Source organism: Fusarium poae, chromosome 1 (assembly GCF_019609905.1).
Source record: "Fusarium poae strain DAOMC 252244 chromosome 1, whole genome shotgun sequence".
In the NCBI taxonomy this organism is placed as follows: Eukaryota; Fungi; Ascomycota; class Sordariomycetes; order Hypocreales; family Nectriaceae; genus Fusarium; species Fusarium poae.
This window is the reverse complement of record NC_058399.1, coordinates 9,211,337-9,223,685: the sequence shown is the minus strand read 5'-3', so window position 1 is coordinate 9,223,685 and position 12,349 is coordinate 9,211,337. Positions and strand designations below refer to the sequence as shown.

General features: G+C 47.6%; 3 protein-coding genes across 3 annotated transcripts; 2 read left to right on the top strand and 1 right to left on the bottom strand.

Moving 5' to 3' along the window:
• Window positions 1-729: 729 nt before the first annotated feature.
• Window positions 730-2,831, top strand: FPOAC1_002994 (uncharacterized protein; the record flags this gene model as incomplete). The annotated part of the gene is made up of 5 exons (XM_044847566.1): window positions 730-850; window positions 906-1,002; window positions 1,053-1,645; window positions 1,699-2,750; window positions 2,826-2,831. 5 exons carry the CDS (start codon window positions 730-732, stop codon window positions 2,829-2,831), a joined length of 1,869 nt encoding a protein of 622 aa, XP_044713482.1.
• Window positions 2,832-3,647: 816 nt separating this feature from the next.
• FPOAC1_002993 (uncharacterized protein) lies at window positions 3,648-5,036 on the top strand (the record flags this gene model as incomplete). The annotated part of the gene is made up of 3 exons (XM_044847565.1): window positions 3,648-3,733; window positions 3,945-4,163; window positions 4,292-5,036. The coding sequence occupies 3 exons, from the start codon at window positions 3,648-3,650 to the stop codon at window positions 5,034-5,036; spliced, it is 1,050 nt and encodes a 349-aa protein (XP_044713481.1).
• Window positions 5,037-6,851: 1,815 nt separating this feature from the next.
• Window positions 6,852-9,177, bottom strand: FPOAC1_002992 (uncharacterized protein; the record flags this gene model as incomplete). Its single annotated transcript, XM_044847564.1, has 2 exons — window positions 6,852-8,697; window positions 8,750-9,177. The coding sequence occupies 2 exons, from the start codon at window positions 9,175-9,177 to the stop codon at window positions 6,852-6,854; spliced, it is 2,274 nt and encodes a 757-aa protein (XP_044713480.1).
• Window positions 9,178-12,349: the final 3,172 nt, after the last annotated feature.

Genomic DNA, 12,349 nt, shown 5'->3' with positions numbered 1-12,349 from the left:
TATGTAGTGTATTCTTCATCCTACTACCTGGGCACTGACCTATCAGGTATCCTTATAGCATTGGCCTAGGTTCTCTAGTTATAAACTACAGTACTGCCCGAACTAAGAGACAACCCGTTCCACGCTATGATATATGACATGTTTGATATCATGACAAAACCTGCAGAACTATACTACCTAGTTACGTATGACGAAATCCAAGTTCTATTCACGAGTGCACTCCACTATGTGTTACGCCATAGGCTATCTCGTACAAACAAACAGATACATGATGGCCAAATACTCAGTGTGCACCTGTCCACATAAGGAATATAAAGCTGAAAGTGAACGGCAATCTAGTTATCCAACTGGGGCGATTTGACAAGCCGAGGTCGAATATGTTAGAATACACTTTTTAGTGCTATATGAAGATGGTAACTAATAAAGGCTTGCTTGTCGATCTGAAGCGTCGTCTGTTACAACTCCGGCCCCGTTTGTTTGATCCGCGACACAAGCGCTGATGCAAAGTGGGAATAAAAACAGGCCGACCCCTTCCCATCTCAACCGGTGCTAGATCGTCTATTGACACGTTCTTCCCTTTGTTTCCGTATCCGCAAAGTTTTGTTTTCACGAAGCTCTTGTCCCATTTTGAGGACACTCCATTCCCGATCTTGAGCTTGATTCGCGGCCCCTGTCACTGATCCAAATCCACCCTATACTTTCAGTGTATATCAAAGAATCATCTGCACAATGCAGACAGTTCTAGTCCTTGTTAGCACAGCTGTCTTGTACGCTGTGTATAAGCACGCTTCTGGACTACGAAATAATATTGAGGCGGCAAAAAAGAGCGGCTTGCCTTATATCGTTGCCCGTATATCTCACATCCTCTGTTTTGATTCAATGTTCCAAAGCTTACATTCGAATAGCTTGCTCACCGATCTTCGTCCCATGGATACTAGCTCATAAAGGATTGATTCCGATAATTAAACTACTCCCCGAACCACTGTGGGAAGAATGGCTAGAGTATGCATAGTCACTCTCTAATCAATCTGTACTAACGTTACCGGCCACAGAGTTTTAACGCCTGGATTCTCATATAATACACGTCATGATGCCTTTGCGCGTCACGGAGACGTGTTTATCGTAGTCTCCCCAAACATGCTTTTTATGATGACCTGCAATGCCGAGGCTATTCGTCAGATTACGTGCCGGAGAGAGCACTTCCCAAAATATGTGGAAACATACGAGATCCTGCGAGTGTTTGGCGACAACATCCTAACATCAGAAGGCGCCATCTGGCGAAACCATAGAAAAGTGACCTCGGCTTCATTCAACGAGAAGAACGCTGCCCTTGTCTTCCAGGAAGCTATACACCAGGCACAAGGTTTAGTCAAGATGTGGATGGGATCAGGTGGCGAAGACAGTGGTACTATCAACACACTCGATCAGGATACGATGAGACTAGCTCTCAATATTATTGCTTATGTCGGGTTTGGCCTCAAATTACTGTGGCCTGGAGAGTCTTTGCCAGCAAAGGCCAATCCAAAGATGGCGAAGTATGGCTCGCTAGAAGCCACTGCAGGACACAAGATGAGTTTCGTGACCACAATTGCAACTGCTTTGGAGTTTATCCTGCTCATTTTGCTTGTTCCGCGATGGATGCTGAGTTAGTTCAATCTTGAGAGGGAATGTTGAAGCGCTAGGCTAATAACGCTGCAGAAACACTGCCTTTTAAGAAGAGCCAGCTCGCAGCAGAGTCCCACGATGAGTTTAGCAAGTACATGCACGAGTTGATGGACGAGAAGATTGAGGAAGCTCGAAAAGGCGAGCATGTCGACGGTATGGACCTGATGGGTCAGCTGGTAAGATCCAATTACGCGAACCGTACGGGCGAAGGCCAGCAGGGCCCGCAATTCAAAAAGGGTGCACTGTCACGAGATGAAATCCAAGGAAATGCCTTCATAATGCTCGTTGCCGGACATGAGACTACCGCTGGGGCGTTGCACTTCATCCTTTTAGAACTGGCGAATAATCCATCATCGCAAAGGCGGTTGCAAAGGGATATCGACGAGATCTTCGGCGGGAAAGAACCAAACTCGTGGGATTATGATACGTTGATCAACCCGATGATGGCTAGCATGCTCGGCGCCTGCATGAACGAGACTCTCAGAATGACGCCTGCAGTCGTGGAAATACCAAAGAAAGTGCCCCCGAAACAAGAGCAGGTCATCACCATTGATGGTAACAGCTACTTGATCCCAGGGAGTACAATCATCTCCTTGGTTGCCGTATCGATTCATCGAAACCCACGATACTGGCCGGGGAGACCAAGTCAGATCCATGCTGGCGAGGATGACATCAATGACTGGGTACCTGAGAGATGGTACCGATCCAATGAGACTACGGTAAAGGCGGCAGAGTCAGATGGTGCTACCTCTGAGAACGAAGATTTTGGTGGGTACAAGGGCCCTGATACAAGCTCGCAGCTCTTTCGGCCAGAAAGGGGGTCATATATCCCCTTCAGTGACGGGCCCAGATCATGTCTCGGCCGCCGGATTGCGCAAGTGGAAATAATCGCCGCGCTTGCGGTGCTCTTCCGGGACTATAGTTTGGAGTTGGGGGTGGACGAGTGGGCAAACGATGAAGAGGTCGAGGGGATGAACAAAGACGAACGACGCAACGTGTATGCGAAAGCCCAATCTACAAGCCGGGCCAAGATATTGGGTGCGACTTCAGTGTTAACGCTTAAGATGAACGATGATTACGTGCCAGTAAGGATGGTTAAGAGGGGGAAAGAGAGGTTTGTGAGTTGGGTATAGGTAGCAGCTATCGAGGACAGCAAGCAGGTATAGGAGAAATATCTTTTGTCATTTACATAGACTTTGTACCCGATGGGCTATGAATTTGTTCTGCAGTTCATGAATACCTACTAACCTAGGTTATAGAGCAAATCCTACATACCAGCAGTAGTCCTTTAGGTGAATGTGAAATGAGGTCGTGCAGTCCGTTTGTAGCCGAAACTTCTGATTGGGCCCAATCTTTGATTGTTCACATCAGTTTAAACATAGGTACCTGTATCAATTAGTACTCAAAGAGAAGGTGAAGTAGATAAGTGTCGCGTTTGGAGAGTAACGCGTTTGCCTGGTTACGCCAGCGGTCCGTCATGACTAGCCCATGGCTTGGGTCTAACAAAAAGAGTCAAGTTAGTAGTCAGGTTGTGATCTACTATGTAAGTTTGCATGCTAGATTTAGGTCGGATGAGGTCATATTATTGCTTCATCAGTGAATCAGCCCCAGCAATTTCGACGTAGCAACTGAGCTCCAAGACAGAGCACATTGATTGGTGCAAGGTGGTCACGGTCATCCGCCTAAAGTGATCTGCGGGGACTATCGAAGGAACCGAAGGCACGGGAGATAAAAACGTAAACAACCTGGAAAGGGACCCGCTATTAAACGCGGGCCCTTTCTTCTTCAGCAGCATCACCCCCCAACACACACCACAAGCGAGTTTGTACCTCCGTTCTTCTCATCACCATCATCAGCTTCATTTTGCGCATCTTCTGTCGCCCACCAATAACCTAGCACGCATATATACATCGAGCTGAGATCTACATTTTGGAGTACTTTTTCAATCCCAATTACACACACACTCTACGCGACTCCTCAACATGTCTACTCATAGATACAACTCATGGTTAAAGACCAAGAAGAAGGGTGAACTAGAGACCCTCGCCGAGTCTGTAGGACTGTCAGGGTGAGTCCTCCGTCGTCCATCCAGAAATCTCCATCATGCTCGCGCGCGCAACCATCGCCAAACACCAGTAGCAGGTCGCATTGTCTTTCTGTTCCTCTTGTTTGCGACTAGTTGTATGCAAGCGCAACGCGACGCGCCCACTTTACCATCATCACGACCCCTCCATGCGCCCAGTAGCCATAATCAGTCGCGCTGACATGAACCAATATAGCCTCGACGGTTTCAAAAAGGACGACCTAGGTGTAGCTCTTGACAGCTATCTTACAGAGAACTCGTCCCGCTTTATCGCCAATCCAGACCTCGCTGGCTACTTCAACACTCGTTCCAAGGCTCAAGGATCCCCGATCAAGAAGGAAGTCTTTCGCGAAGACAGCTTCAAGGTAGTTCGACGTAGGCCCTCGAAGCCTGTGGAAGAGGAATCACTTGAAGAGTGAGTAGCTCATCATCTTGGTCTTCCTGGCGCCTCTAGCACTCGTGTTAGTCAAGGCGCGCCAGCGCCCAAGGAATTCTGCTTAGCGCGTGTCGTGTTATTAGAACTGTTGAGCTAACAAACCATAGTTCGAGTGACAGGAGTGACGTTGCTTCGTCTCCCCTAGCTACATCTACTGCGCTTGTCGAGACTCCTGGCCGTACACTGGCGCAAGTCGCGTCGAGCATTACGCTACCTGCGCTACCTGCGACTCCCGCCGATGTAGCTCTGGCTGTTGATCGCTCAACCAGCATCGTACGCCAGCGCGTCTCGTCAATGTACGAGGAAAGTGGTATCACTGAGGTCAGCCATGCGACACGCGACACGCTCAGCACTGTCACAAGCATTCTCTTCTGCGTCGCAGGCTGGGAGTTGTGGAATGTCCGTCGCGAGATTCTGAGCAATGTTTATGCCTTCACAATTCCCGCCATCAGCACTCTTGGCACGCCAGACTACCCTGTCTATGTTCCTGACATGTTCTTGCTTCTCACCTCCAGCTTCTGGTCCCCTGCCCTAACCTGGATTCTTACCAGCGTTGTCATTCCCTCTTTTGTTGGCTACTTTTTCAACCTCAGCGCCACAAGCCCCCCTCCGTCGCGAGTTCGCCCTCGTCCGAGCTACGCCGACTACGTCGTGGACCCCTTGACTTTCAGTATTGTCAAGGCACTCGTTTCATTTGTTGTTTATGGCCAGGGCGTCAACTTTGGCGGTCTCCTGAGCGACCTTTCAATACTGCGCCTTGAGAACGCTGTTTATGGTGGCTACAAGGGCATCTTGACCGGAACTGCCATTACTGGCTTAGTGAGCATCTACGATGCCGTTCTGAAGAAGTGAGATGTTCAAGGGAGGTGGTATCATGTGGCTAATAAGCTCAATGAACCTGGCCCTCTCCCTAAACTTCAGAAATAACACTACGACGATGGAGGCAAAACCAAAGCGCTGTGTGGTCCTTGGTTAACTCAGACCAAGCCACCCGGTGTTTGCGCAAAGCGTGCTCTTTCTTATTCTTTGGGTTGACGGCGTTGTAGGATTCGAGTGTTAACGGCGTCAGAGGCGTTTGATACCTGGCGAATGGATTTTATTTTTCTCGTGCTTCGCCTGTTGCATCTGGGTTCTTTGCGCTGCTTAAGCGGCTGGGACTCTTCCCTTATTCTCTCTGACCACCGGAACGCTTGCCTAAACAGAAAATGGGTAGGATAGGACTAGAGACATATGGTTACGGCGCGGCGGGATTTCATATGCTACTTATCTTGGTCTTACATATCATTGATCCTGAGACTTTGTTTCTAAGCTGTAAATATTGCCTTGAAACCCTCCGACTGGACCGTTGGGATCAGATGCTGAATTCGACTTGCATTTGGGATCGTCTCGGATATTGAACATGCGGCTCGGTGGAACAGAAGTTTCCATCAATCGGCACGAATTTTGAGCATTCTGTAATGGCGAACCTGTTTACACTACTCGGCCGTACACCGTTTTGAATAGGTATTGCTCTTGCGATCGAACTAAATACCAGTTAGTATTTCAGCGATCAGGTGAAGTTGTGTATATCTGCCAGCAACTACTTACTATGTACAATTGTGTGCTGCACCTATTCCTATAAAAGTGCTTGCTTGTAGGAATAGATCGGAATTACCACCGCCCTGTCAATCTCAACATTAGCCTTATTTACCAATATTTTTGGTGGTTATACATGATTTTCAACCTGAGGCTGACTTCGTCCTCTCGAAGCTTGACTTTGTTTTTATCACATTGGAGTTTGAGTTTGACCAGCCAGCAAATCGTCCGAGGAATACGTTTCAGCTACTTGAACGAATAACTACTTTGACAGGCAGGCAGCGACTGTCGTCTATGTGGCCCGAATCGTTTGTTCACGTGAAACGACAACCATGCTTATTTGAACAACGACATGCATCACAAACAGCACAAACAGGTACACGACTCAGAATCGGCTTCGAAATTGGTTTCAAACCCAGATGAAATCTCACTCCATACTGCCACCTCTAATACTAGATTGAATCTATACAAGTCGCACCATGTTCACATGTGTCTTCCCAAAATCCCCCCTCCAGTCCAAAACGCCCTGTAGCATGGGCGGAGACCCTTTCCGCACCTAGTCCTGGATGTCTCGTACCCAGAAACGACATGCCACACTGATTGATAAAATGAGAACAGAGAATAAACAGACAAGTTAAAACACAAGTTTTTGGTGTTGAATGATGCAGACAACCTCATAACATTCCCAACTGGGAATGAGAAGAATTGATTAAGACGGCGTTCTGGAGACCCTTGATTGCAGAGAATACCCAGACGGTGGAAGAGAAATAGAAGGTAAGGTTCAAATAATAAAGTGTCTAGGTAAGTCTAGGACGAGTTCGCTGGTTCCGTAAACGGAATGCAAGCCGGGCGAAGGAAGGAACTGATAAAAATAGATGCATAGAATTCGCGTCATCACCCTTCTCATCGTGGTGTTGGGAATCGGATGTCTTGCCATTCAGTAATAGTCGTGGGTATATTTGTACAAATGCTCCTGCAAATGCATATGTGCGTGGTGATGTCTGTCGTGTGCGCTGGTCGAGGGTGGACAATAGCGTCGCCTTGCTCATGACGGCGACAAGGTTGAAGGACTGTTATTCTGCGCCCCTCAGCTTAAGGCTTCTCTGAAGGATGCTCGAACTTGATGGGGTGCACCAGCATACCACGCAGACATAACCGGCCGCTGCTGCTGTCCTTCATCTCCTCTGTCTTGCCACCTCGCTCATGTCCTTCGTTAGCACGACCACCGTGCTTGCCACGACCATCAAGCTGAGCATAGCCCAACCACCTGCGCCACAAGAGACCGGCAAATTCACTGTTAAAATACCAACTCGTGCCCTTGTGGTTGTGTTCATTGAGCTGATCAAAGGGACTGCCAGGGCCAGATGTTGAATGATCACGACCGGCGTTGAAAGCAGCGTCAATTTCACTGAAAGGATACCAGGCCCGGTCGAGGAAGATAGGATGCGGGGCATACACTCCCTTCATGCCATGGTGAAACGCAACGGTAGGCGGGAACATCTCCGAAAACATGGTGTGGTGGTATCTCCAGACTTCCTCATGCATGGACATCAAGAGACGACGACTGAGACGAGATGCAGTGATGATGGCGCATCGTCGAGGAGGAGGAGCCTTGTAGCCGGTAGCGTCATCTGAGAAAACCCAACCGGATTGCTCGGTATCGAACAGCGGGTTAAGAGTGATGATGTCAGCCTCCTCACCAACGCCGCACTTGGAACGATCAGGAGCGTCAGAACTACAAGAAGCAGGCATCATGGATTGACCCCATTCATCGTGTCGTAGTTGTTCCTTGCCTTCGAAAGACAGAGGGCCAAAGATGGGAGCGCGACCAGAGGCCAGCGTGTCATGCTGAACAGTTTGAGAGAAGTTCTCCCAGGTTCCGTGGTAAGGAGGGATGTAGTAACGAGCGCTACGCTCCCAAAGAAGGGTTCGAGGCTGCTCCTTAGCCCACTTACCAAGGCGGTCGAAGAACTCGTAGTAACTGCCGAGGTATCTCATATCCATCTCCCAGTTCCAGTAGTGCTCATATTCAGGGTGCTGCATGGCGAAAACCTGGAGTGGGAAATGGGCGCTTCGATAGATACCGTGAATATCGGCACCACTGGGGTTCTCGATTGTCTCTCCAAATCGGCCAGGGTACATAAGTCTCATTTGGGGCTCGCTCCAAAGCGAAACCAGGCCTCGAAACTCGGCGGGAACATTGTCGTTGATGATGCGCTGCACCGTCCACTTGTCTGACCAGATGGGCTCATCGATGTTTCGTACCTGCATCAGAAAATGAACTTGGTATTCACCACCCGATCGTAGCGAAAGCTCGCTAATGAGGGCACGGAAGTTGAGGACAGCAAGTTCAGTCCACTTGAAGCCAGTGTATGTACGGACAACGACGGCGATACGCCCTTTCTTGTTGCTGGTCTCCGAGAGCTCGCCGGTGTCGGCGTTGACCTGCTTGAAACGATGCTTGTTGGCCTTGTAGCAATCTTCCTGAGCATCAGCCCAGTTCACGTCAATGTAGTTGATTTTGCCAGTTTCTGCCCAAACTGCCTCATTTCCAGATGCCTCAGTATCCAGACCTGTATCCAGACCACCTTGAGCTCTGCTATAGCCCAGGCCGTAAGGTCCGTATCGACTGAAGCGGTCGAAGCACACATCGTCCCGAATGCCGAGAAGCTTGTAGGAGCCAATTGCAGGATCAGGCATATGCTGAGGAACGCCATTGAAAGCATATAGATCCGGGGCGGGGACGGTCTTCTTGGCGTCGAGGTAGCAAGTCTTGACATCGCTATCATGATCATAAGGGATGTACTTTTGAGGCTTGGGCACGTGGTCGTTCATGGCCGGAGAAGGTAGAGGGGCCTTCTCAGTAATGTTGGGGTATTCCGAAATCAAGTTGGCTTTGCTAACGATGGTTCGGAGACCGTGAAAATAACCGTCGAGGCTAAAGGCGAAATCAGTAACACAAAACAGGACAACAAAACTTGTGGACATACTGAGGGAATCTCAACCAAGGCATTTTCTCAAGCTGCGCAGCAACTTCCTTCTTTTCGTCAGCAGTAACGTACTCGTTCTCTGGTACGGTTTCGAGCTTTCCGTCACCATCCATGTCACCAGTAAGCATGACAACAGTCTCGCCCTGAGAGTTCTCGACAGTAGCTGTCGCTATGGGCTGTTGAGTTTTGGTACCGCTCATCTTTCCGACACTGTAGCCGGAGCTCCTTGACTTGACAAAAATCAGAGTGATGAGGAAGGCCACGCCCAGAAGCCAAGTGAAAACTCGCCGGGCATGGCATGGACCCAGGAGCGACCGGATCCTGAGTCTTGGCTTCTTGGTCTTTTCAGAGATAATGGAGTAGGGGAGAAGGGGATCAATTTTCCTGCCCGAGGGGCCTCGCGAATTATTGTTGTTGCGGGCGGCCATGGTGACTGAATGGCGCCGCTGCATACTAGGCTGAAGAGTCTGGCACGCTGAGGCCGATGATTCGTCGAGTCGCAGAGGTTTGTGCGGCGAATGCTTGCAATGTATAGATATAGGCGAGACAGGTAGTTGCGAAAATTATCGTAGATACGGAGCGAAAGTCGTAGTGGAGCCGGCCGACATCGAAGGGTTCGTTGAACAAGTTACAGGTACAGGCGGCTCTGGCCGGGAAATCAATTGAAAGTAGCGACTGGCAGTCGTCGAGATATCCCGCAAGGAAGGTCGACGAAAGATATTGTCCAAGTAGGAGCGGAAGTTAAGTGGACGAACAGTGCTACCTCGTCACGAGACGGAGGCAACTAGATGAAAAGGAGATGAGGCGGCTGAACAGCACGATCGCACAGCGCAACACGCAAACGCTTGAAGCAATACGGAGGCCCGGTGCTTGACGACTTTGCGATGAGAAGCGAAGCAGAGGGCGTCGTCTAGAAGAGCGATAAACAGACCGAGCGAAGAGCGGAAGGCGTTGACGAGGGGGGAAGAGAAAGGAGGGGGGGAATAAGAGAAAAGAAGTTGAACCAAGAAGAGATAGGAGGGAGAAAAAAAAAGCGAAGACAGACCAAACCAGACCAGGAGAGGAGAGGCCAGCGCAGGGGATTGGGATTATGGACACGGGAGGGACAAGGGGTTGCTACCAACTAAGGTATCCTGGGCTAGGAACTTGCAGAGGGCGATAGGGGGACAAGGGAGGAGAGAACAGTGCAGCAGAGGACGAATTTACTTAGGGGGAGGGGGCCCGCTACGGAGTCCGCTAACGGGACCAGGAGGAAACGGAAAGTACAATTATGGGACCTACAGTAAGTAGGGGCTGGTATGTACCTGCCTGTAACTGGGCAATTCAGAGTATCTAGCTGTGATAGGTGACTCCAAGTTGAGGTGAGATTTGTCCAATGAAAGGTATCTAGGTAGGTAGACGGGAACCCGGGCTGGGGATATGTGTACTGTGCGATTCCAAAGCTCAATCAATTCCACAATAGTAGATAGTGTTTCTCTCAAGCTATTCCTCTCTTTTCTATCTAGATAATTTGGGCCTGCATTTGGTGGCGGCTTATCACCTGGGCAGCCAGTAACCTTCCATAGCTGTGGTTCGGGGAGTCCGGGAGGCATAACATATGATACAAAGCACTGCACCGCACAACGCCTTAGGTACCGTACAGCACGGCGCAGAGTGTGCTACAGTCCATGCCTGGTATATTTGGACGATATGGCAGTGCTTGGCATTTTTCTTTTTCTTTTTTTTAGAGATCTATCTAGGTAGGTACACAAGGCAGTCTGTGGCAGTGTTCTGTATTAAGAAGGCTGCTCAAATGTGCATTGCAGATATTGCGTGCTAACAGCAGGTAGAACCTGCCGATAATGGATCTGATCCAAGGAGCTGGTCGGTATTGGGTGATGTTCATTCTTGGTACAGTGAAACCCAAGTGAGCAATGTGTCCTTCATCTGTTGTCCGAGACTAAGCTCATGCAGGGAAGGGAAGCTTGTACATAGTACGTGCAAAGCCAAGTCTTTCGCTAACAAGGGATCTTGGGTCAAGGTCAGGCATTTGGAGAACACCAAAGAATTCAGACTGGAACAGGGACCCATTCAAGCTTTGGGAAATGGGTCCCCCGGTTTTCCCTATATGGTAAGAAAAGGTTTCTGAACACAACCCTCGCCTTCTTTTTTGCACCAGAAATTGCCGAGAGAGCCCAACGACTGGGTCTTTCTTTCTTTCTTCCTCAACGTTTGCTGAGACAGCGTTGCTCGGGGGCAGGAAAGGTGGAGGCCAACTTCCAATTAGAAACGCCATTCGAATCTCATATCCAACCAGCCTTCGAGCTTGTGAAGCCATCGGGGGTTTCATGAGTTTCAATTGGTCAAGAATTCGAACCTGGCTGAACCCCCGCTGATCTGGCATCTCAGTCCATCAATACATACCGCGATCAGTCAACCAGCAGCCCGCTGTATGTACATACTAGGTAGGTACTACTAAGGTAGGTAGGTAGGTAAGAACTGGATAGATACCTTAGTACCATATAGGACACTTATGTAACTTGATATGGGTATCCCTCGAAGTCTAATGTGAAATCGATAGATGTAGCTTCATTATGAAAAATAGGGCTCTTAGAGTAACCTTAATTTTATATAAATATAAAAGCACTATAAGATATACCTGCTATATAACCTACTTATCTTTCTTTTAATATAAAGACTTAAAAAAACTACTTTTAAACCCCTTAAACTTAAATATAAAAAACTAAGTATTATTAATTAATTTACTTAAACTCTAATCCCTATTACTAATTAACCCTAGCTATAATAATAAAATAATAAATAAATAACTACCTAAATATAAGAGTATATAGAGGACTTATTATAATTACTATAAGTATAAGTTTACTTTCCTAAATAGTACTATCTATATAGCTATTAATATAGCTAAAGAAGAAGATTATAATAATATCTATATAAAAGTAAAAGCTATAATAGATATTAATAAGTCTAGTATTACCTAGCTAATTAAAATAGCCTTCTTTAGCTATTACTTAATTAGGCTAGTTAAGTAAGCTAAAAAGGCTAAGGTAAATAGGGAATTAATTAATTAGCTAAAAGGGAAAAAAAAGGCTTTTAAAACCCTTAAAAATGCCTTTTATAGAGGTAATAACCTTCTATTAAATAAAAAGAAGGAATTTCAAAAGGCCTTAAGAGATAGGTTACTGTATATAGTATAGCTTAAAGAGCTGTTTTAGGAGGCTACGGCGATAGTTATAATGCCACTGTAAAAACAGGAAATCGGCATATAGGGTTAAGCTGCTTTAAAAGGGTTAATTAGGTAATTTTATAGGTTCTAGGTTAAAGGAAGGTTTTGTGGGTTATGTAAGGTTTCGGTTACTCTGTGTGAGCAATAAACAAGTAATCGCATACACTTATGTAACTGTCCATCAATAAGGAAGATTCTGGCGATGCAATTAACACTACCTAGGTACCTACCTATGATGTTCCTTTGCAGCGTTTCTACTACCCTACCATCCAAGCAGCGAGTGCTTCACAAACCGTTGTCGGAACACTACCAAGAAGTCTGTACTGTGCAGTAGATTTGACAAGGACAATGGCGCTGACAATCTTTACCAGCTA